Source organism: Vigna angularis, chromosome 9 (assembly GCF_016808095.1).
Source record: "Vigna angularis cultivar LongXiaoDou No.4 chromosome 9, ASM1680809v1, whole genome shotgun sequence".
Taxonomy (NCBI): Eukaryota; Viridiplantae; Streptophyta; class Magnoliopsida; order Fabales; family Fabaceae; genus Vigna; species Vigna angularis.
In genome coordinates this window covers 6,155,117-6,180,773 of record NC_068978.1, presented here as the reverse complement: position 1 = coordinate 6,180,773, position 25,657 = coordinate 6,155,117, and the positions used below count along the sequence as shown (strand labels likewise).

General features: G+C 34.5%; 3 protein-coding genes and 1 pseudogene across 11 annotated transcripts; 1 reads left to right on the top strand and 3 right to left on the bottom strand.

Moving 5' to 3' along the window:
- Positions 1–481: 481 nt before the first annotated feature.
- LOC128193369 (beta-conglycinin beta subunit 1-like) lies at positions 482–5,671 on the bottom strand (annotated as a pseudogene).
- On the bottom strand, positions 1,515–2,208 carry LOC108318885 (uncharacterized). The gene is made up of 3 exons (XM_052868045.1): positions 2,037–2,208; positions 1,720–1,932; positions 1,515–1,603 (listed from the first exon to the last, which is right to left on the bottom strand). The coding sequence occupies exons 1-3, from the start codon at positions 2,206–2,208 to the stop codon at positions 1,515–1,517; spliced, it is 474 nt and encodes a 157-aa protein (XP_052724005.1).
- A 1,430-nt stretch (positions 5,672–7,101) lies between the features above and the next one.
- Positions 7,102–20,086, bottom strand: LOC108318901 (pentatricopeptide repeat-containing protein At4g18975, chloroplastic). 9 transcript variants are annotated; one of them, XM_052868524.1, is made up of 10 exons: positions 19,893–20,085; positions 19,378–19,745; positions 15,492–15,565; positions 15,275–15,344; positions 14,736–14,899; positions 14,556–14,657; positions 14,388–14,480; positions 14,124–14,267; positions 8,703–8,915; positions 7,102–8,022 (listed from the first exon to the last, which is right to left on the bottom strand). In XM_052868524.1, exons 5-10 carry the CDS (start codon positions 14,769–14,771, stop codon positions 7,765–7,767), a joined length of 846 nt encoding a protein of 281 aa, XP_052724484.1. In that variant the 5' UTR covers positions 14,772–14,899; positions 15,275–15,344; positions 15,492–15,565; positions 19,378–19,745; positions 19,893–20,085; the 3' UTR covers positions 7,102–7,764. The 9 variants fall into 9 exon arrangements, with proteins under 9 accessions (XP_052724484.1, XP_052724486.1, XP_052724485.1 ...); XM_052868526.1 differs by having other exon boundaries at positions 14,556–14,615; positions 14,736–14,878; XM_052868525.1 differs by having other exon boundaries at positions 14,736–14,867; positions 19,378–20,086.
- Positions 20,087–20,676: 590 nt separating this feature from the next.
- LOC108318907 (GDP-Man:Man(3)GlcNAc(2)-PP-Dol alpha-1,2-mannosyltransferase) lies at positions 20,677–25,632 on the top strand. The gene is made up of 7 exons (XM_017549896.2): positions 20,677–21,099; positions 21,685–21,971; positions 22,338–22,524; positions 22,820–22,888; positions 22,999–23,192; positions 24,982–25,091; positions 25,198–25,632. Exons 1-7 carry the CDS (start codon positions 20,812–20,814, stop codon positions 25,440–25,442), a joined length of 1,380 nt encoding a protein of 459 aa, XP_017405385.1. The 5' UTR covers positions 20,677–20,811; the 3' UTR covers positions 25,443–25,632.
- Positions 25,633–25,657: the final 25 nt, after the last annotated feature.

The following is a 25,657-nucleotide window of genomic DNA, read 5'->3' as shown; positions in this document are numbered from 1 at the left end:
CAAATGAACGTGTTTCAAAGAACCACATAAGTGTTATAACAAGTGGACCAAGAAAAATTAAATTCCGTGGGTCTAATTTGTTGAATACAGTTTTCCATAAAATGATCAAAAGAAGAGCGATGCTGGGAATTTAATAAAACGTTGGAAGACACATATATATGGCTTTTACCTATAAATTCCTCTTAATCTCTTCTCCATAGTTGGTGACCGAAAATTCATCAATTCCTCTTAATAAAACGTTGGAAGACACATATATATGTTTTTTCTCTCAAGCGAATATGAAAGAGAGCTTAATTCCTTGCTCACAAAATTATGTAAATAGTGAAATCGCTTCAAGCGAATACAGTGTTAGAAGAGAACAAAAGCGAACACAGTGTTAGAAGAGAACAAAAACCTTTTGATTGAGAGGAAGGTCAGTTTAAATGCAGTTTAAATGTAATGATTATTGTATTATAAATGTATTAAAGTCATGAAAATTATTTTAAAGACATGAAAATTATTTTTTTTCTCCTTTTAGTCTTCTAATAAATTTTAAAGACATAATGATTATTGGATTAGAAAAAAAGCTCACTCTCCTTCCTAAAAAGGTTTACCTATGTTAGGAATAACCAACACTGGAGCACTGGTCAACCTCTGCTTTAGCTCTTGAAAGCTAGATTCACAACGGTTCGTCCAAATAAAAAGCTGATCCTTCCTCGTCAACTGAGTCAACGACGCTACTATTCTAGAAAAACCTTTTATGAAACGACGATAGTAGCCCGCCAAGCCAACAAAATTCCTGATCTTTGTGGCAGACTTCAGTCTCTCCCACTGAAGTACTGCTTAAACCTTGGCTGGATCCACAGCAATTCCACCCGCTGAGATAACATGCCCCAGAAACTGCACCTCATCTAACCAGAATTCACACTTAGACAATTTGGCATACAACTTCTTCTCTCTCAATACCCCAAGCACTTTTCTAGGTTAATCCTCATGCTCCTCCCGAGTCTTAGAATAAATAAGTATGTCATCTATAAAGACAACAACAAACTTATCTAAGAACGGTCTGAAGATTCTGTTCATATAGTCCATAAATATAGCTGGAGCATTAGTCACACCAAAAGGCATAACTACATACTCATAGTAACCATATCTGGACCTAAAGGCAGTCTTCTACACATCACCTGCCTTGACCAGAATCTGATGATAACCTGACCTCAGGTCTATCTTGGAGAAAACAGTAGCTTCATGCAACTGATCCATCAAGTCATCAATCTTGGGCAACGGGTACTTATTCTTGATGGTTAGCTTGTTCAAATGCTTGTAATTTATACACAACCTGGAGCTACCATCATTTTTCTTCACAAGCAACACAGGCCACCCCACGGAGAAACACTCGGTCTTATGAACTATTTCTCAAGCAAATCTTCAATTTGCTTCTTCAGCTCAGCTAACTCAGCTGGAGTCATTCTATAAGGCGATATTGATATTGGTCCTGCTCCAGGCACCAGATCAATAGAGAACTCGACTTCCCTCTAAGGAGGCAACCCCGACACTTCCTCAGGAAACACATCCAAGAAATCACTCACAACTGAGTGCTCTAAACTCTGCCCACTCTGCTCAACTGCCAAATGAGATACACTAGAAAACAACAAGCTCCTTCAGTCAACTCTTGCTTCAACTGCCTGGAAGACAACAACCCTGACTCTTCTTCCTAAGGAAACACTAACTTCTTCTCACCGTAGTCAATAAGATTACAATTGGTAGACAACCAATCCATTCCCAAGATCACATCTAATCCTTGCAAAGGTAAACAAATGAGGTTTACCTTGAACTGACGCCCTTCTACCACCACTGAACATCTAGCACACGAAGTAGATGTCTTGACCAACCCCAAAGTCGGAGTAGCTACAACCAAATCATACTGTAACTCTCTCACAACCAATTCCAAATCTACAACACACGCTTCAGACACACAAAGGACTGTGTCGCTCCAAAATCAAACAACACGCAACACTCCTTACCATTCAGCAAACAACTTCCAATAATAAGAGTACTTGAGCTAGCTGCCAATGCGTACACCCTGCCTGAAGCCTGCGGTCTGGCACCGCCCCTCGGATGAGCTCTCCCAGCCTGATGAGTCTGATGACCTGTCCTCCTGACAGTAGGACAGTCCCTGACATAATGCCCCTCACTACGACAAATGTTACACCTCCTATAACCCGCCATCTGAGGACAGATTGACTGAACATGAGGCCCTCCACAAGAGTAACACCTCACACCCCCAGAATGACTGGACTGCCCTGATGGCACTGACAAGTGTAGGGATAGACATACCAGTTCAAAGCTCCATACAGTTATACAGAACAACAACAACACCCCACACATCACTTTCAATCATCTCACCCTGAGATATCCACTTCATACTCAATTACATCATTGTAGTTCACATTCATATGCTTTACAACCACTCAACAACACCATACATACATCCTGGCAGTCAAACAACATCAATCAATCCAAACAGAAGAAGAAAAATGAGTGAGATCCCCTCCATACACCAGTTTACGTTCATATATATATATATATATATATATATGAGATCTTACTTTTCTCCAAATTGGTTACTGGAGACGGTTCAGATGTCTGAATGCATCAAATACCCAATTATATATATCATCTTTTCTTCACAGTAACCTTAAACAATACCTGCTCATATACATGCTATCACAAAGTCCTTACTCCAAATCCTTCAACCAGAACAATTTCAACCATTAATTTCATCAGAAACACCTACAAACATAATTGTCACATGTACCAGTTAAACACCAAAGCATAAATTATTTAAGCACAATTCCACAGTTTCAGTTATAATTATCTAATAAAAATTAAGGAAAAAGTTTGGAAGTATGCTTCCTTCAATAGAAAGAGAACTGCTCAAAAAGAAAAAATTGAAGAAGCTGGTGTTATCGAAGCAGCGATAGCTGCTGATACTGCAAAAATTTCGGCACTCGTACTTCAAACTCAAGCGTGCGATGGAAGAAAAGAAATTATAGGAGAACTGAATTGTATATTCAATTTTAGACTTCGTATTAAAAATTTAGGAGAATAAACGGAGAATAAAAGTTGTTGTACTATCTTCTGTGAACAATTTTAGGTATTAAAAATTTAGGACAATAAACAGAGAATAAAAGTTGTTGTATTATCTTTTGTGTACAATTTTAGGATATTTCAATCACTTGTATATGGACAATGGACAAATTGTCATTTTAATGACTATAAAAGAATACCTTTCCTTTTAAAGCTAAATAATTGTAAATAAACATAATACATATACCTGCAAGAAATTCCTCTCGTTGTTCTCAGCATTGATACGGAAAGCAAAGAAATTTAGATTGGAGGTTGCGTTGATGGCAACTGGATAAGCTGCTGGGATTACAAATACATTGTCTTCAGACAACTCAGCTCTATATCTTTGCACTTCCAAGCTTTCGTCTTGATGCTGCTGATCGCTTAGGCCAACAAGTTCAATCTTTGCTTCTCCTTCATTAATCACCAGTATCACTATGGCCTTAGAATTGTAGTGTGGCAAAAGAAGGCCTCCCTTGAATTTTTTAAGAAAGAAATCATTATTAATTAGGGTCTCAGTACTAAGATTTCCTAATTACGACGACAGTGAATAGTAGAACTCAATTGCTGAGTTTGTCCATGTGCTTTTCCTTTGTATTACCCCTTTCATATCCACAGAACTGATGAGCACGTCTAAGTCCTTAAGTTTGGGGTTTTTCTCCGGTGTGATCTCATACCACCTTCCAAATTCGTTGGAGTAGATGGGATTGCTGTTTCTCAGGTTGAATGGTTCATCTTGGGAGGAGAGTTCTTTCCTTCAACTAGATTTGGCATGTTTGCTCAGTTCCCGAATCTGTTCCCTTTTAAGTTCCACAATCACTCCCTCTTCCTGACTCTCTTCCCCATGTTGCTATTGTCTCTCCTCTCCAAATATTATCTCCTTTGAAGTCGCTCTATAAAAATCATGCAAATATAGATAATGATATCATTCAACAAATGTGATATAATGGCAAGGAAAATATGTGGTTAATTAGATGTTGTGTTCTTGCTTACATAGAAGGAGGCCTCTAGATTATTCTTGCTGAAGCCTCTCAAGTAGGATTGTTGGGCTTCTGTGCTAGATAGGAAAAAGTCCTACAAGACAAGCATTTAACGTCAAATTTAGAGAAAAATTGCAAGTTAGAATAAAAAAAGTTAGTTGGGAATGACAAAAATTGCTCAAGAATGTAGGAGTCTCTGTCGTCAAGGTTCACCAAAGTGAGTATGGCTCTCCCTGGTAATTAAGAAATTGATTAACATCATTGGTGCAGGAGAAGCAAGTGTAATGATGTTGAGTGAGTAGTGATTAGTTGATTACTTACCATTAAGGACGACTAGGAGGAAATCGGCATCGACATGGTGAGGAAGAAGGAGGGTGTTGGGTTTGGACTTGAACTCTACAACACGGTAGTTTTCAAGATTCTGAATTTGTTCGGAGCGTTGTCGAACTTGTGGAGGACCCGAAGATGACCATATTAGTTTTTTAATAGAGTGTGGAACCTCCTGTCGGAGCTGAAGTAGAAGGGGTTATTTTTCTTTACTATTTTTTCTCGTTTTTTTAATTATTTTCTACTTTAACAATCTGATTATTTTTTTTTTTAAGTTTAAAATATTGTTTAATGATATTTAAATAATTTTAATGTTTAATTTTTTTTATTTCAAAAATAAAATAGATTTATTATTTAATTTTTAAAGTTTTTATAATAATATTTAAGAAAAATGGTGAATATTTTGATTGTTCTTATTAAAAAAGAGTCATATTAAAAAAAAAGAGCCAGGTAGGTTGAGCACAACCAACCTATATGAATTGAGTTTATCAGTGAGATAACCGTATATTTAAGTATCATCAATTTTGTTTTAATATTATTCCAAACATTAAACTACATTAAATATATAATTTTTATTATTTGTTTCATGAAATCGTTTCAAGTATACATACACGCAGTATTCAGTGTGTATGTGTGCAAGCTAACCTGGCTAAGAACATTTCATGAAAAACCTCTCAAACTCTAATAATAATTCTTAACCATAAAAATTATACATATAAAGACTTGATTGAAAAAACTTTCATTATTCAAAGATCTAGAAAAATTATGAGTGGAGTAATTTAAGAAGTAACAAAGTAAAACAAGTTGTATAAATAAGATAAAAATAACACGTGTCAAGTGTCCTAAGGAACAAAAAATGTAAGAGAAGAATTAAAATTAACATCAAATGCATTTGTGAAGTGGTATTTAGGTTGAAGGGCTAAGTGCAAGTTCGATTTCTTTCAAGGGTCGACCCTTTGTTTCAACAACGTTACGAGCTATGTATGTACAAGACAGTAACAACACACACTGTTGCAAAGCCCGAGTACACGCTGCTAATTCCAAACTTGTCTACTACACTCAAGAAATACAGCCCAATCACAAAGTTGGAGATATGGTAATAATAAAAAAAAATATATCAGATACAAATTAAAGTATCCTAAAGTATCAAAATATCAGATACAAATTAAAGTATCAGTAATTATTACCATCCCACTAAAACTTATAATAAGGAGACTTTTCCTTCCTTGCTTGTCCATCAAGGACGAAGCAACCATTGTTCCTGCAATGACATCAAATATCAACCAGAAACAATATTACCTCTGTCCAAATGTCATGATATCAAACTTTTGGAATGAAAGATACTGACCAAAAACATTTGATCATTGTTTGAACAGTCTGAGCAGTAACACTGTAAATGTAGCATAATTTAACTCATCAATCTAAAAAATACATCAAAGATCAAACCTTATACCCAAGAGCAATTGACTGACCAAAGAAACCCTCCAATTGCCAGAGGGATTGCATCCAACTGAAAAGTCCTAGTTTTTATAACTTTAATCAAACCTACCTCAAATAATAAATCAGAAAAAGGTATGTTAGAGGAAATCTGTCTTCCGAGGTTTTATTTTATACTGAGAGAGAGATAATGCAATATAGTATAGTTTGGGAATTTTGTGATCGAGTGCTTTGTTTGTCTTCGCGAGTTTCATAATGTTTTGACTTTGCAAGTGGGCTTCTTAGTTATGAATAAAAGCAGCATGAATAAAAGGAATCTTGAAAATGTTAGAAAATTATAAATTTTAACACAGACACCTCTCCAGAAAAAGAAAAAGATTGTACTATACGATATCACTTTTCATTTCTCATTTTTATTCAAATTCCCTTCTCTTCCTCAAAAACAAGATTTTGCACATGGAAGATATCTTTTGACCTTCTTCTCTAGAGCTACTTGGCTTGTTGTTGAGGTGGTAAATTTATCGTACTTTCTCCTTTCAATCCTTATGTTTGTGTTTTTCTCTTTTCAAGAACCTATAAATGAGTTTAAGACGAAATCTTGATACCTCGATCAAAAGTTAATTGGAATTGTTTTGATAATGGCTTAGGATTTTTTAGTTGGATATGCAAGTGGATAAAAGATTTCTCGAGTCACCAAGTTTTCCTCTTCGGTTTTAAATTAAGAAAACCACTTTGGTTCATTATAACTTTTGAAAAAAAAAAAAAACTTGATTTAAAATTTGTATTTGTTCAATTGGTTATTGATTTATGTTGTTTTGGATTTTTATCAAATATTTGAACGGGTTTTAAGTCATGAAAAGATCACAGGTTTAAATACTCCCAAAGCCCACATAAGTTAAGACCAAAAAAATCTTTTATTAAAAAATATCATAGAACTAAATACTCCCGAAGTCCTATGGATCAGAACCAGCTCATGAACCTTCCTTTTTACCAAATTTTATGTAGAAAAAAAAATTATGATTCAGAAACAACTACAAAAAAGAAACAACAATTTTATGCAACAATTGCTAAATACACATACAATGAGATAACCATCGGTTAGTCCCAAGAAACACAAGCATAATCATCCCTGGTCACCATATTTTGCTGTGAAGTAAAATGTTGGAATCAACAGGAATCTAGGCATTTGATAAGGGAAATATATCTGGATATTAGATCAAACACGCTGTACATTGCGATCAAAACATAAGGACACATAAACCTCAAATATATTGTCACTCTTAAGTTGATTTTTGAAGAAACCAGGTATCATGACACATAAACTAGTTACTGGGAAAAACCAATAGCCAAAAAATGTGCAGCAGGGCTATCATGATATAAAAAAAATTCACCATGAATCGTGCACCAAACTTGGAATGCATTACTAGTTAAACTATAAATCGTGCACCAAACTTGGAACAACTTCTTTTTCTCATTTCTTTTGCCTAAATTAACCTATCCAAACAAAAAGAAGTAACTATTTTATAACATGGAACAACTTTTGACGTCTAGTGCAGCGATAAGTTTGGTTCCGTTTCCCCAAGGTGACGCGAACTTCTATCTTTGATAGGCTTCCCACACATGGGGCTACATTACCAAGATAACATCAAGTCATTAGAAAATAGTACACATGGTATGTAATATCCAGCTAGGAATCTTTTTGTTTTTCCAGCGACAGAATTAGCAGAATCGCATCAGTCAAAAAACCAAACAGCTTCTTCAGAATATCCAACGGATGGGCAGGAATAACTAAGCATTTCTTCTGAAACGAGTTTTTACGTAGGAGTGCAGCTGAACTCTGAAAACTTTGGTCTTGCACTGTTTTAACCTTAACCGAACAATTTTATCGATGTGAAAGAATAACATCTGACTTCTATTTCTCCTCAGACGAAGTATTTCTAGATTGCCTTTGACGTGGTTTGTCTGAGGTAAGATGCATATCTTTCTTTGACTCAAATGAGTTCCTTCTATGCGGTTTAGTTGGTCCTTCCTCTGTGAAGAGATGGCTATACTTTGCCAGTATATTCTCTTTCTCTTTAACTAAGCCTAACATCTCATATGCATTTGCCACTTTTTGTATGATACATTTGTCCCGCGGTTTTCGATCAAAAGCTTCCAGCCCCTTGAAAAGCTTTTCATACAAAGGAAAATGAAGAGAATGTTAACTGTTAGTTATTTAACTACAAGTTATATGTAACTATCGAACAGGATGCAGACAATATCTCTGATCTTACTACAATATGCAAAGCTGACAACCTCAGTCCACCAAAACTAATATAAATAAGTTACGCTTCATAATTTCAGTCCAGATTCTACCGGTTAACGTTTTGAAGAAAAAAATGGGAAGTACAATGCAACACATAAAACTCCAAATGAAGATCAGAAACTAAAATTGTATGTATACTACAAATGATGATTATGAATTATTTAAGTTCTCATTATTTATAGATAATAACCCTTTTCAATGAATGAAAATCATTTGTCTCTCTTGGTACTTGCTACTGAGAGATTTATCCCATAAAAAAAACCAAGTACAGAATACACCAAAATTGTGGACATTTTAGAAGGGAACACATTGCAGATTAATATTAGCATACAACAACAACCCAGATTTGTTCTGAGGTCAGCTACATATATTAATCAACACCATCGGAATGGAATCAATCAAAAGCCAAAATTTCCAATTCCATTTCGACAGAAGAATGTTCAGAACTATCACACAGCCAAGCGAAGAAACACATTGAAAAAATTATACAAATGACATATCACTAATTGGAAACATAAGAAATGTCATAAATAATGAAATCTTACCTTAACAAGATCTTCCAGCATGTTGTTTCGGTAATATACAGATATCATGACATGACATACTTGCCAAGGAACTGAATGCAAATCAGAACCAATTTTCATTTCCCAGAATTTGTGGGCTTCTTCCACCCTATGGTCCATATCTAAAGCTCGTATCAATTGACCATACGTTCCCATTGTCATCCCCTGCCCTTTGCTCAGCATCCATTTAATTACCTTGGATAGGATATTAAACAAACTGAGTAATTTACTAATAGTACTACTGAGGTAAACTAAAATGACATCTTTTTTTTGACTCAAAATTCACAAAAAATCCTAAACTGACATGCTTACAGATCACACCAAAATCAAATAAACCACATAAAGTCATAACTTTATCGACAAAAGAAAGAAAGCAACAAATGGATATATTGAATACTTAAAGAATCAGACAACAAAAATCGTCTACAAGCACAAAGAAATTACTGGTTATGTAAATATTAAGTGAACTTTACAAAATTCATAATTTCATAGCATGCTAGTCATTTTTTTAAGCACCAAACAACCAACAGAATGTTGGAATTTATTTAGTAATTTTCTGTTTTAAATAAATCAAGTCCTATTTATGTGGGATTTGATAGTGCATGCACTTTTTAGGAATTCCAGTAGTGAATATATCAGTTATCATTTTTTTATCCTTGATTTAAGTCCAGCAGTTATTTTATACTGCTGTATATGTAACTGAAGCTTTCAATTAATAAATACAGTTGTCAGTCATATTTTTTTATATTTCAACATTCTGGTATCAAGAGCTAGGACTAGGCTCGATAGACATTGAAGCAGCAGCTTTCTTGCCAGCAGCAAGTATCAATGACATCTGAAAATAGTAACTTTGTGCAACCAGCAATTCCTCGCTTTGATGGTCACTATGATCATTGGGCGATGTTGATGGAGAACTTTTTGTGATCGAAAGAATACTGCTCATTAATTGAAGATGGTATAACCACTTCTCCAGTCGGAACAATGTCGACAGCAACTCAGGAAAAGCAACAGGAGGACCAGAAATTGAAGGACCTAAAGGTGAAAAACTGTTTATACCAGGCTATTGATCGTACAATCTTGGAGACCATTCTTCAAAAGGAAACGAGCAAGCAAATCTGGGACTCAATGAAACTTAAATATCAAGGGACAGCAAAAGTGAAGCGTGCACAGCTTCAAGCCCTTCGAAGAGATTTTGAAACTCTACATATGAATATGGGAGAGTCTGTCACTGAATATTTTTCAAGAATGATGACAATTGCAAACAATATGCGAATTCATGGTGACAAACTAGAAGATGTTGCGGTAATTGAAAAAATTCTTCGATCAATGACTACGAAATTTGATTACGTACTTTGTTCAATCGATGAAGCGCGTGACATTGATAACCTTTCTATCGATGAGCTACAAAGCTCGTTGTTGGTTCATGAGCAGCGAATTAATCAAGGGGCTTCAATTGAGGAGAAAGCTTTGAAAGCCTCCACCAATACTTCAATTGCTTCTGAAGGTGCAGGACGTGGTCAAGGAAGAGGCAGAGGCATATTCAATTCTTATTACAGAGGCAGGGGGTATGGTCAAGGATCAAGGTTTGATAAATCCCACATTGAATGTTTCAATTGCCATAAATATGGCCATTACAGGTCAGAATGTCCTAATTTCTCTAGAGGTCGGGGGGAGAAATTAAATTATGCTATGATAGAAGAGGAAGAAGAAGAAACAACTTTATTGATGGCATGTCATAACAAGAAAGAAAAGTATGAAAATATGTGGTACTTAGACTCAGGCTGCAGTAATCATATGTGTGGCAACAATTTTTTATTTTCTGAGTTGGATGAGTCATTTAGAGATACTGTGAAATTTGGAGACAACTCCAGTGTTCCTGTCATAGGAAAAGGAAGTGTCAATGTTGGTTTGAAAAATGATGTTGTTGAAAGAATCTCTAGTGTGTTCTATGTTCCAGATTTGAAAAGTAATTTGATTAGCCTAGGTCAACTACAAGAGAAGGGATATGAGATCATCATGAAAAATGGAATCTACATTATTAAAGATTCTGAGAGAGGAGTAATTGCACGTGTTCACATGACAGAAAATCGGATGTTTCCAATTATCATTTTAGATGACAGTGAAGATCTCCAGACTTGTTTCTCTGCAAAGGTGAAAGACACTGCTTGGTTGTGGCACCTTCGATATGGACATCTCAACTTTAATGGGCTGAAGACTTTACAACAAAAAGGAATGGTGACGGGGCTTCCTCAAATTACTCCTCCCTTACAAGTTTGTGAAGATTGTGTTATTGGCAAACAACAACGTGATTCCTTCCCAAAAGGAAAAGCATGGAGAGCTCAACAACCACTAGAGTTGATTCACTCAGACATTTGTGGACCTATAAGTCCAACTTCAAATGGAAACAAAAGGTACTTTATTAGCTTCATTGATGATTATAGTAGGAAGACATGGGTATACTTCTTGCAGGAAAAGTCAGAGGCTTTTGCAGCTTTTAAAAGCTTCAAAGCTTTGGTTGAGAATGAAGCAAGTGGAACAATTAAGGTGTTGCGAACAGATCGTGCAGGAGAGTTCAATTCATAAGACTTTTCTAACTTTTGTGAGTTGAATGGCATTCGAAGACATTTGACTACAACTTATACACCACAACAGAATGGAGTATGTGAAAGAAAGAACCGTACAGTGTTGAATATGGTTAGGAGTATGCTGTCTAGAAAAGTTATTCCAAAAAGTTTTTGGCCAGAAGCTGTTAATTGGAGCATCCATATATTGAATAGAAGTCCAACATTGGCAGTAAAAAACATGACACTTGAAGAAGCTTGGAAAGGAAATAAACCAGCTGTGAATTATTTCAAAAATTTTTGTTGTATAGGTTTTGCCCATGTTCCTGATGAAAAGAGGAAGAAGCTTGATGATAAAGCAGAAAAGTGTATATTTCTTGGTGTGAGTGAGCATTCAAAAGCCTACAAATTGTACAATCCAGTCACAAAAAGAATAATCATTAGTCGAGATGTGGTATTTGATGAAAGCAAGGCATGGAAGTGGACTGCTAATAGCATCGAAGAGCACATCCCAGTCAATGATGATGAGATTGAAGAAGAAAGATAGAATCAATCTTCAAGCTCTACTGTCACATGTTCACAGTCTACTCCCTCACCAAATTCACAAGTAGAACTAGACGATGATGTGTCAAATGAACCTAGACTTCAACGCACAAGAAGAAGGCCAGCATGGATGCAAGATTACGAGATTAGTGAAATTAATCAAATTGATGATTCACTTACTCATTTTGCATTGTTTTCAGACCATGATCCTATTGCTTTTCATGATGCAATCAAAAAGTTGAAATGGAAGAAGGCTATGGATGAGGAGATCAAAGCAATAGAGAAAAATAGCACCTGGGAATTAACAGATCTTCCCAAGGGCCAGAAGTCTATTGGAGTTAAATGAGTGTATAAAACAAAGCTCAATGCAGATGGCAAGGTGGATAAATACAAGGCGCGATTGGTAGTTAAAGGTTATAGGCAAGAATATGGGATTGATTATAAAGAGGTGTTTGCTCCGGTTGCAAGGCTTGATACAATCAGACTAGTTATTTCAGTTGCAGCTCAAAATTTATGGTCCATTTATCAATTTGATGTCAAGTCGGCATTTTTACATGGTGAGCTACAAGATGTCTATGTTGAGCAACCTTTGGGATATGTGAAGCAAGGAAATGAGGACAAGGTATATAAATTGAAGAAGGCACTATACAGACTAAAACAAGCACCCCGAGCTTGGTATAGTCGTATAGAGTCTTATTTCATTAGAGCAGGCTTTCATAAATGTCCGTATGAGCACACACTTTTCATAAAGCTTGGAGATGGTGAGAAAATGCTTATAGTATGCATATATGTTGATGATTTGATCTTCACAGGTAATGATATAGTCATGATTGATGCCTTTAAAGCTTCTATGATGACTGAATTTGAGATGACAGACTTGGGCTTAATGCACTATTTTCTTGGCATTGAGGTAGTACAATCAGTTGCTGGAATTTTTGTCTCACAGAAGAAATATGTTTTGGAGATTTTGAGCAGGTTTTCAAATGGGGGAGTGCAATGCAGTCTGCACTCCTACTTCTGTAGATTTGAAGTTGAACAAAGATTTAAATGGGAAGAAGGTAGATGCAACAGTCTATAAGCAAATTGTAGGAAGTTTAATGTATCTAACTTCGACTAGGCCAGATATAATGCATGCTGTCAGTCTTATCAGCCGATATATGGAGAATCCGACAAAGTTACATCTCCTAGCAGCTAAAAGAATTCTCAGGTACTTGAAAGGAACTATTGATTTTGGGGTATTATATAAAAGGGGAGCACAAAAGGGTTTGTTTGGTTTCAGTGATAGTGATTATGTCGGGGATGAAGATGACCGAAAAAGTACATCACAATATGTCTTCCTAATGGGTTCCGGTGTTGTGTCGTGGTTATCAAAGAAGCAACCAATTGTTACTTTATCCTCCACAGAAGTTGAGTTTATTGCAACTACATCATGTGCTTGCCAAGCCATCTGGTTAAGAAGATTACTTAAGGAACTTGGATATAATCAAGAAGGCCCTACATCAGTGTTATGTGACAATGTCTCTGCAATTAAGTTGTCAAAGAATTCTGTTTTACATGGGAGGAGCAAACATATAGATGTCATATTTCATTTCTTACGTGATCTGTGCAAGGATGGTGTTATTGATGTTATCCATTGCAAGAGTGAGGAGCAGATAGCAGATATAATGACAAAATCTCTCAAGACAAATGTCTTTAAAAAGCTTCGAAGCATGTTTGAGTTTGCTCAAGAAAGAAAGCTGGCTATGATGATGAAAAGCTGATTATTGAAGCTTCCTCTGCTGTAAACTGATGTCTACTGGACCTCCAGTTTAAGGGAGGGAAATGTTGGAATTTATTTAGTAATTTTCTGTTTTAAATAAATCAAGTCCTATTTATGTGGGATTTGATAGTGCATGCATGTTTTTACGAATTCCAGTAGTGAATATATCAGTTACCATTTTTTTCTCCTTGATTTAAGTCCATCAGTTATTTTATACTGCTATATATGTAACTGAAGCTTTCAATTAATAAATACAGTTGTCAGTCATATTTTTTTTATATTTCAACACAGAATCACAAGAAAAGAAAGGCATGCGCATAGGTCTTTTTTTGGACAAAACTTCTCAGTAAAGACTTATAGAAGAAAGTAAAATAAAATGGTAGATGAACTATAGTTTTCTCATAAGCTCATAAGCTAAAACGACTGTTTCACGCAGATTAATTGGTCAGATATAAGATGGGAAAGTTGAACCACTATTAGACACACCTCATATTGACAAAGATAATGCATAAAAGAAGAGAAAGTAGATAGTAGTGCTACCTGCACAACCCTATGCCACTGTTGTTCCTTCTCAAGGGAATTCAATATTTTTTTCAATGAGGCGATGGGGAAGTTTTGCTCCCACGCAACCCATGCATCAAGAGCACCATAAACAGTCTCCTTACTGTCGTTGAGTTCAAGAAGCTGCATTATTATTATTAAAAAAACATAATTCAGTGTCACTCACCTGGTTTGAACCTTAAAACACCAACATCTAAATATGGAGCAAGCCACATAAATCTATTATCATGATTATATACTTACTGTAGAGTAAAGATATTTGGTCTTATCTTTTCTGGATACGTTTTCCCCAATATAACTCCTCGGCACTACGGTGTCAGGAGGATCACATTTTGTCTGCGAGAGAGGGAAGTTGATTGAATTTATATAGCATATGCGGTAACAAACTACGAACAATGAACAGATACAAACCTGTTGGAAACTCGATGGAGGAGGCGACACTAGAGTTTGACAGCAACGATACTGCTGCACCTTCACATCACTTACTACGTTAATTTGACTCAATCTACCAACCTCATGAATGAAGTCACGCTAATGAAAATGGAGGCGATTACGAAAAGCGACGGGATAAAGAGAGAAAGAGAGACTCACCAGATGAGAGATTCGAGGTGACCTTAACCTCCACATGGTGCTTCGCGGTGGTGACAGACCTCAACCAACTGAACCCGCCTTTCTATCCTTCTGCCTCTCTATTTTCTGGGTGTTTCACCCTGCAGCATTTCCCTATGCAGTACCTCCAATTTTATAAAGTACCCCTAATTAATAATAAGGTAGTTATTTGTTAATTTTTTTTATTGAAAATTACTATGCTCATTGTATAACGCCCCTAAAAACTTGGATGTTACAAAAATACGACAAAATTTGAAAATTTTGCATCAATAGGTAAAATCTGTGATGTCTCAAATATGAAAATCAATTAATATATTAAACAATTAAGAATTTCAATATATAACATAATTCACGTAAAAAAATTATATAAACCTTGAAATAGTCCTTAAACAATTCCAACTCGATAATAATGAATTTAGTATAATTCTTTAATCTTTTATGTAAACCAACTAAAATCTGAAGTAATATTCACGGTTGTAAATCCCCTCTCTCATACAAGTAACCGAGGAAGCTCCCCTTACCTTGGAGTTGAGCAGTACAATCTTCTAGAATGCTCTAACCGTACCTCACAGCAAGGACTTAAACAGTGTCCTACAACCACCAAAAATGTGATGGAAACCGCTCTTAGAGCTGGGATGGACAGACAAAACAAAAGGACAAGCTACCAGCTGCATGCAACCAGTAAAGTGGCATGCCCTAGGTTCCAAAAACAGTGGAGGAGAAGGGAAAACGACTTACCAGTCGGAATGAAGAAAGATCTCAGTGCCCTTAGCCTTATGGGCCTGGCTGCCTCAACATAAGGTCCAACTGTCCTAAGATTTCAGGCCCTTACAATAATCAATAATAATAATAATAATAATCATAATAATAATAATAATAATAATAATCATAATAATAATAATCATAATAATAATAATAATAATAATCATAATAATAATAATAATCATAATAATAATAATCATTATAATCATAATAAAAATTGGTAATTTCCAACGACTTTATTGACTTATACATTATATGTCACATCATATACTATTGATCAAATGCTCAATTATTTTCAATAATGAACTTGAGATTACTTGAAATTAACTCTCATTTGTATACTTGAGATTACTTGACATAACCAACCCCAACACATGATCTATAATCAATTGTAATCATTTACCTAGATATTTAGTGTTAAACTAAATCTCAAATCTGTATCTCATGTAAACTACAAGTAATACACATATACATGTTCACTCACACATGTATCACAAGTCAGGGATAAAGGCGAGGCTTACATATCCTCACCCCTCCTTCACACAACCACTGAAGTCAACGTTCCAACAAGGCAACATGTTTACACAACTAAAAATACTGAAACATTAGAACATTCAAGTTATCCAACCACACTAAACGATCTCACTCTCCAAAATTCCCAAAGTTTTCGTAATTCAGGCTCTGATACCACAAATGTAACACCCCTAAAATTTGATGTTACAACAACGCGGCAAAATTTAAAAATTTTGCATCAATATGAAAAATCTGTCATATCTCCGATATGAAAATCATTAAACATATTATACATTAAGAATTTCGACATATAACATGAAATCCAATAAAGTAAATTACATTATTAGATATATTAAAATCATCTTTAAACGATTCCAATTTAAGATTAATTAGTTTGATACAATTCTTTAATCTTTTGCATAAACTAAATAGAACAAAAAAATATCCCTAGTTGTAAATTCCCACTCTCGTCAAACAGCATCTCCAGAATTATCTGCATCCCGATCTGCGCTCCCGTATAAAATAAATTATACGATCATTGCACAAATACACAGACAAGCAAACAAACAAAAGGGTGAGTAAAAATAAATAAATAAATAGATAAATAAGTAAATTAAAGTAAAATAAAATAAAGTGACGTATAACTAAACACACCCATCACTCCAAACAAATAGATTATTTTTCTCATCTTTCCCTCATGATACATTACTTCCATTAGAATAACAATTATCAACCCATACCCCTATCAAGTGATTGAATAATACAACCCACTCTTACTGTCTCGATATAGTCTAAAGAGTGCTCCCAAAGGAAGATCCTATCCTCGGGTATCAGAGTCAAAAACACAAAACCATACCCCTATCAGGTGATTGAATAATACAACCCACTCTTACTGTCTCAATACAGTCGAAAGAGTGCTCCCAAAGGAAGATCCTAACCTCGGGTATCAGAGTCAAAAACACAAAACCATACCCCTATCAGGTGGTTGAATAATACAACCCACTCTTACTGTCTCAATACAGTCGAAAGAGTGCTCCCAAAGGAAGATCCTAACCTCGGGTATCCGAGTCAAAAACACAAAACCATACCCCTATCAGGTGGTTGAATAATACAACCCACTCTTACTGTCTCAATACAGTCGAAAGAGTGCTCCCAAAGGAAGATCCTAACCTCGGGTATCAGAGTCAAAAACACAAAACCATACCCCTATCAGGTGGTTGAATAATACAACCCACTCTTACTGTCTCAATACAGTCGAAAGAGTGCTCCCTAAGGAAGATCCTAACCTCAGGTATCAACACCCTCAGAGATTCCTTCTAATAACCTAGAATATTTCCTATCCCATCTGAACTCACTATAAAGAAGTATACTCAATGTTACTTAAATAACAATATATCAAAGTAATATGGACAACATCCAACCATTCATTACATTCACTACAACACACATCAATCATTCAATATTATCAACCAAACATTACATCCATTCCAAAATTTACATTCAATCATATCAACTTATAGTACTTCACCTAATGCAATCCAACACATCATATCCCATTCATTATTTCAACAACTAACTAATCAAATTTCATAATATATTTTACAATTCAAGGACTTAATCAAATTAAACATGTATTCTAAATTTCCAATTTACTCTTGTCGAAATCACTTTATTATATTTAATTCACAAGGTGTGGTAGTGCATAATTTTAGTTTTTGGTATATTCACACGTTCAATTATCTAAATATAATTAATTTTGCAGCAATCTAATCAATACTTTTAATTTAACATACTAATAACTCCAAAGGAAAAAAAAAAAAACTTATTACAAACTATCTAACATATATATATTCAATATTCTAGTACAAAAGTTTACTGCACTTTAAATATAACAAAATAATTATAATATATAATAACCTAATGTATGAATATATATATATATATATATATATATATATATATATACTCATACTATACATTATCTAATTAAAGGAGATTTAACTAATCAATATAATAAAATATATCTCTACACCAAATTATTATCACTAATTTACAAAAGAAAATACTGTGACCTTATATTTCCTGCGTGAGCTTCTAAAATATATCTAAGATCTTAAACATGTACATCCACTGCTACCTCTATATAATTCTCTAAACCTGGACAAACCGTGACACATTTTTATACAGATTTTACAACAAAATAGCAAAGTTTTCTGCAGAGTTTTAGTATAAAACACCAATAATTTTCTGCAGTATTTATGTGTTAAAGCAGTGAAATTTTTGATGTAGTAACAACAATCAAAACAGCCTAATACAGCAAGAATTCCTAATGCTGTAACAGCATAAACAACATGCAGTTTTATACTAATTTCAGCAAACAGCAAACAGTTTTATACTCTCTCTTTTTTTTTTTAGCAAACCAGAGACAATAATTTATGCAATATGATAGTGGAAACTTGACTCAATTCTTCCAAACAATGTACACAGCCGTAAACAAATTCAATATAATGTTTAATTCAAATTTTACCACACTCTCATGAATGTCATAACCATAATTCATCAACTCATAACTATTGAAACATTATATAAGCATTATATAAGCATTTAGTTATCTCCTCCACATTGTAACATCATGTTGAAACTAAGAAAGAAAACGCATTACAAAAATTCTTAGAGTTATAACATTATACTCCCTGCCAACAAAATTTAAACATTACACTGATTATACAAAATGTATATCTCAGCTAAGGTAAAGTACTCTGAAGAAAAGAATGCAAGTTAACGCATATACATCATACCAAACATAAACATTCACTCATATTTGATTCCAAGCTCTAAACACAATCCCAAACATTCATGATACCTCGGTAAATAAAACATCCATAAACATCCAGACTTACATTTTCTCTTCAACTCCTTTATACACCTATTTATATCTCCAGTTCTCCTTCCACAAGCTTAATTCACACCATGACATATTTCCTACTTTAAATTTATCCTCTAACAGTACCCAATCCTCCAAACATTGATATAACAACATTTAAACTTCCAGACATTTACACACCAAACAAAAACATACATATCCGCCAAAATTACTAAATTCTTATTTTGTAACCTCAAAAATTAGAACTCAATATATATATATATATATATATATATATATATATATATATATATATATATATATATATATATATATATATATATATCCCTTACTTCCATTTATCCGAAAGGTGTATATATATTCAGTACTTCTACAAGACATCCCACAGAAAGAAATTACAAAGCAAGACAAACATAAAACCTCATAATTCAAACAACCATTGCAGACCAAAATAGTTTCTCATACCTTGTTCGATTTCCCCTTTTTCGGCAACCCTAGATTCGACTTTCATGTATATTGTTATCCCGTTCCAGCGTTCATTTTCAGATTCCCAATAACTCATTCTCTCGGTGTGTCTCATTCACCGATCTCGCTCATCACAGACTGAGCATTTGGTTTGCACAATTCTCTCTTTCACGTCCTTTCCCTTAGTTTTAAGGTTTTTGAAGAAACACCCAATATAATGCAAAGAAAAAGAAGAGCAAATAAAAAAACACCGATAGAGAAATAAAAGCCTCCCTCTTGACTCTGTCTCTCGCTCTTTTCTTATGGGCTTCATAGCTTAAGCCCAAAAACTAAATCTGATGCCAAAAGGGTTAGCTTCATAGCATACCCTACAACCACAAAAAATGTGATGGAAACCGCTCTTAGAGTTGGGATGGACAGAGAAAACAAAAGGACAAGCTACCAGTTGCATGCAATCAGTAAAGTGGCATGCTCGGGGTTCCAAAAACAGTGGAGGAGAAGGAAAAACGATTAACCAGTCGGAATGAAGGAAACGTTCCGTAGAAATGAAGCTCTCTACTTCGCAGATGTTTGGGCAGCACCTAAACCAATATGCAACCAGAGAATATGAGGGAATGGTAGAAAGAAGGCAGAGAGAAATGTGAATGAGTTTTAGAGAAAGAGTGGAAAAGTTGAAACAAGTAACTCAGATTTTTGAAAAGTCCTTCCTAAAGTCTCAGTGCCCTTAGTATTATGGGTCTGCCTCAACATTAACTGTCCTAGTTAGGCCCTTATAATAATAATAATAATAATAATAATAATAATAATAATAATAATAATTATTATTATTATTATTATTATAATAATAATAATCATTATAGTCATAATAATAATAATAATAATAATAATAATAATAATAATAATAATTATTATTATAATCATAATAATAATAATATTAATAATAATAATAAGAATAATAAAAATAGGTTTAAATGCTTAGTTTGTCTCCATATTAAGAAGTAAATTTCTATTTAATATTGGTTTCAAAAATAAAGACATTGGATCCTGTGTTATAAAAAAGTATATGAATAAGTACCGGTTTCGTATCTCTTTTTAGACTGTGGTATTCAAAAAAATTAGAAATTAATCATTTGTTTTATTTTAGTTGATTTATCTGAAAATTATCTTCTAAAGAAAAATTTTATTTTCAAATTGTGAAATTAAAAATTAATTTTAAGTTCTGAATAACATAATTAAAAGTTATTTTTTATTTTTAATTACATCATATAAAAGAGCTAAAATGAATATCTTTTATTGGATCGCGGGAAAAGAATTTACTTTTCTTTCTATTGTCTAAACCATAGAAGAGGAACAAAAAAAATTGAATTACTCATCCAATTTGTTGAACAATTATGAAGAAGCCTTAAACATCTGCCACTGTAACTCAGCGATTTGATGTTGACGATGATAATCGTTGCGCTCATCACGATCATACTTTTTGGATTCTGCATTGCTCCAGTCAACGGCAGGCGGCGGAGGAACAGAGCCGTCGGATTCTTCCATCCGTACACTAACGACGGCGGTGGCGGGGAGAGGGTGCTCTGGTGCGCCGTCAGAGGCATCCAAGAGGAGATCCCTGACCTTGACTGCTGTATCTACACCGGAGATCATGATGCCACTCCTCAGTCGCTGATGGCTCGAGCCCTAGATCGCTTTGGGGTCACGCTCCTCTCTCCTCCAAAGGTACATTCTTTTCTTATTCTCTATCTGGGTTCTTCTTCTTTTCTGTTTTTGGATTGTGGGGTTTTTTTCTTTTAATCTTTCGCTTTCATCGTGGCTTTGTATTATTTGAAGTAGGTTTTTCAATTGTAGTAATGATGAGAGAATAGAATATCATAGAATGCTTTTCTGGGTTCATAAGTGTTTTTAGTGTATGCTAGAATATTAGTCAACTCGTGGATGTTGTTTATCTGTTAATTACTCCTATTATGGGTTCGGTTATTAGTGCTCTCATAACTCATGAATTAAATTTATTTTGTTTTCTGCTAAAGAATGAGTAGATTAGGATCAATGGATCTAATTTTTAGGTGGAAGTGAGCCAGAGAAAGGCAGTAAAACATGGTATTGCTTGCTTAGCAGGTTGAGTTGACAATAGGAAGGAGGGGATGGGGGATGATTTAGCCATGGAATAAGATAGTGTGCTGATTATATAAAGTAAGAAAATATTGTTTTAATGTAAGAAGCATTTATTTTGGCACCAATTGTCCAAGAATATACTTGATTTGTTTAAAAGCTTAAACCTATCTGTCTTTTTGTCCTGATTTTCAGGTGGTTCATTTGTACAAGAGAAAGTGGATCGAAGAAACCACTTATCCGCACTTTACAATGATTGGTCAAAGTCTGGGTTCTATGTATCTTGCTTGGGAGGCTTTGTGCAAGTTTACTCCTTTATATTACTTCGACACAAGTGGATATGCTTTTACATATCCACTTGCCCGGTTGTTTGGATGTAAAGTTATTTGCTATACACATTATCCCACTATCAGTTCAGACATGCTATCTCGTGTTCGTGATCGCAGCCTGATGTATAATAATGATGCCTTAATTACCAAAAGGTTTGATTTCTTCTAACTATGGGATTTGTACATATTGTTGCCTCTTATAGACTAGTCATGTTTCGGAAATTTTCCTCACTTGTTAAATGGTATCAATTCTATAGTTTCAATATTACTTAGATTTGAATATTATACCCTATTCAATTGTTTTGAGCGTAAGAGTAGAAGATAATCAATCTTTTTAAAAGTATTTTGTTGTAGAAATTGGAAAAGTTGAAGTCTTTTCATGTGAAAGTTCACCTTTTGCATGTTTCTCCTTACCCTTCAGTGCATACACACTTCCATGCGGTAATTTGCACTAAATTAACACTATTTTGTCTCTTCCATGCTTTAAGGAATTTAACAGTTATTTTCTTTTTGTTGCAGTGTTTGGCTTTCAAGATGCAAAATAGTCTATTATACATTCTTCAGCTGCTTGTACGGGATTGTAGGATCATGTGCACACCTGGCTATGGTCAATTCATCTTGGACCAAATCCCATATTGAACGTCTTTGGAAAATTCCAGATCGTATTAAGCGAGTATATCCTCCTTGTGATACTTCAGGACTCCAGGTTTGCAATTTGTTATTTATAGTCCTAGAAACGTTATTATATTGTATGGTTAATGTTTTGCATTTTTCTTTCGGTTGGGTGGATAGCTTTCCCATATTGCTTGTTACTTTGTGGCATTGAAGTCTCTTACGGTCTGTTTCTTCTATGTTTCCTCCCGGTGTAGTATGTTTACCAAATGTTTAAAACTTGAGAAGTGAAGTCTCAATATGATAATTCTATGTGTGTTTGTGTTTTTTTTTTGTTTACATAGTTTGGTTATGACCAGTGAATTCTAACAGGTAACCAATATAAACAGGTACTTCCCTTGGAACGATCAACAAAAATTCCAGTAATAATATCTGTTGCACAATTTCGACCGGAGAAGGTGGGCACATTCCTATCAATCTTGTGAACAAAAGGTACAACCTTTTATGTGGCTCGTTTGAGCCTTTGTTGGTTAAACCAATTTGACATTTTTTTTTCATTAATATGTAGGCACACACTCTCCAACTTGAGGCTTTTTCAGCTGCCATTAAGAGATTAGATCCTACCTTACCAAAACCTAAGTTCCAAATTGTAGGTAGCTGTAGAAATAAGTCAGATGATGACAGACTTCAAATGTTAAAAAAGAAAGCAATTGAGCTGAATATTAGTGAACAAGTGGAATTTCACAAGAATGTGACATACAGGTTAGTCTCAGTGGATTTTCAGTCTTTCCTCCCTCCTTCTGATGATCATAAGAAACATTTTCTCAGCAGTATAAACTATTTAAAAAAGTTATATTTTGTACAATGCATACCTTTTATTCTTTAGTTGATGGTATATGGTAGTTATCAGTCCAGCTAGCGTTCAGTGCAAATTCTGACATTGGGAGACTGGAGGTCTTGATTGCCCTTGGTTTTTCTTTTCCTAAATCCCAATTTCAGGCTGATATTTAAAGTTTCAAAACTTAATTAGTAGCCAATGATCAGGTTCCTTAACCGCTTTGATTAACCAAACGCGTATTTTAAATCCATAATTTAAACTCCTAAACCACAGCACTAGCTATCCCTATTTCTTGAATTTACAAGGCTGTGGTATTTATAATAAAGAGTAAGGACATGTCACAGTTTCCCAATTCCTTCTTGAACATTACAGCAATCCATGAATGGTCACAGCTTTTTGAACCGTCTTTTCTCCTTGAAAGTAAAAGTTTCTCTAATTAGCTGCTACAAAAGCTCTATAAAAGTTAACTTTTTTATAGAGCTTTGTCTGGAGAAAAATCCAATAAGTTGGGGTGAATGCTGAGGAAGTAGAGATATTGCATTCAAGCCAAGGAAATAGAAGATCAATTACTTGAAAAACAGAAAGTTTGGTCTAAGGGTGGTTTAGCATATTTTGTCAACGTTCTTAGAAATAATATTGTCTTTAACCATGTTATCTGCCATATTTGTTCATCTACATTTTAGCGATATAAAAACCAGCCTTACTTATGCATCATTACTTGAAACTTTATGCATATGATTGTATTTATCATGGCTATTGTTTTGTCAGTTATTTTGGAGTGGAGTTGGGATGTGATCAATATTTTAATTTCTAAAATCAAGTTAGAATCCTTAATCTAAATTTTTGAACTAGGATGGATAAGTCTCTGTATAGAACCATTTTGGTAGGGTATTGCACAATTTTAGTGGATTAATTCTGTCTCTTAGATTAGATTATTCTTACGAGATATACTTGTCAAGTTTTTTTGAGTTTTACAAACACTCATGGATGGTGGTTAGTGTAATTTATTTTTTGTTTTTTAACTACCATGATGTTACACTTGGTAAGCCTTTACCCTTTTCTTGCAAAGTGCAAAACTTTATGTTTTAACAGTTGACATCATGCTTCATATTGTAGAAGATTTGAAACTTGGAATTAACTTTATCAATCAATCCGATGGGTTGTGTCAAAGTCAAACGCAGCATATATTCTTTTTTATTAACTAAAGCATTCATAATTTTGGTACTTCTCTTGAACTTCTGATGATTAGATGTGGCTCCTTTAAAGTGCATTCTTTCAATCATCAAGATCAATGGCCAGGTTGATTTCTTTTCTTTTTTATTTTTTTTGGATCGGTGAATGGCGTTGATAGAGCTGCAAATACTTTCCTTGTAAAAGATTTCAGTTGTTTTTGTACAAAATAAGCAGTTTGGAAAATAATCCTTTGTGCATCGGTGTTAGTGAGCCTTTGAACTGGGTTGAGATGCATGTTATGTTGCTTGGAAACAACCTTTAGAGGTCGGTTGCATGGATCGGTAATTGGCTTGTGAATTAGCCAAGAACTCTGGATTAATGACTAACAATTCTTTCACTGAAATGAGTTTATCATTTTTATCACATGAATTCATTTTCTTAGTTGTCTATCAATTGTTTAGATTATATTTGTAATTTCAGAACCTAAACTGTAAATGCTGTACTCCTACTAATACATATGATGCTTGCCTCAACCTACAGAGATTTGGTTGGACTTTTAGGGGGTGCTGTTGCTGGGATTCATTCGATGACAGATGAGCATTTTGGCATTAGTGTTGTAGAATACATGGCTGCCGGTGCTATCCCAATTGGTAGGCTTATGTGCAATTGCACATTTTTGTAAATGCGTCTTTTTTTTTTTGTCTATATTAGCAACTCTTGCATGCATTAATTATTCTTGCAATATTTGCTTGTCAGCTCATAATTCTGCTGGCCCAAAAATGGACATTGTGCTAGATGAAGATGGACAGCAAACAGGATTTCTTGCCTGCACTGTTGAAGAATATGCAGACGCCATTGTGAGGACAGTAACAATGTCGGAGACAGAGAGACTTAAGGTGGCTGCAGCTGCAAGGAGAAGGGCAAGGAGATTTTCTGAGCAGAGGTTTTATGATGACTTCAAAGCTGCAGTGCGTCCTATCCTGTGTCATGTTTCTAGGTGATGTTCTAGCATCAAATTAACATGATTGTAACATGAGAATATACACCAAGAATTTTGTTACGGAAAAAGTTAAACTTTTGTTACATTGTTCTTTCTTACTAGATGGTATCTCTTGCTCTTTGTACCAAATAGTAGATTACTCACTTGTACAGAAGACCATTGAAAGTTGAAGTTTTAGATCTTGAAAGTAACTATTTTATTTTTTTCTTTAATATA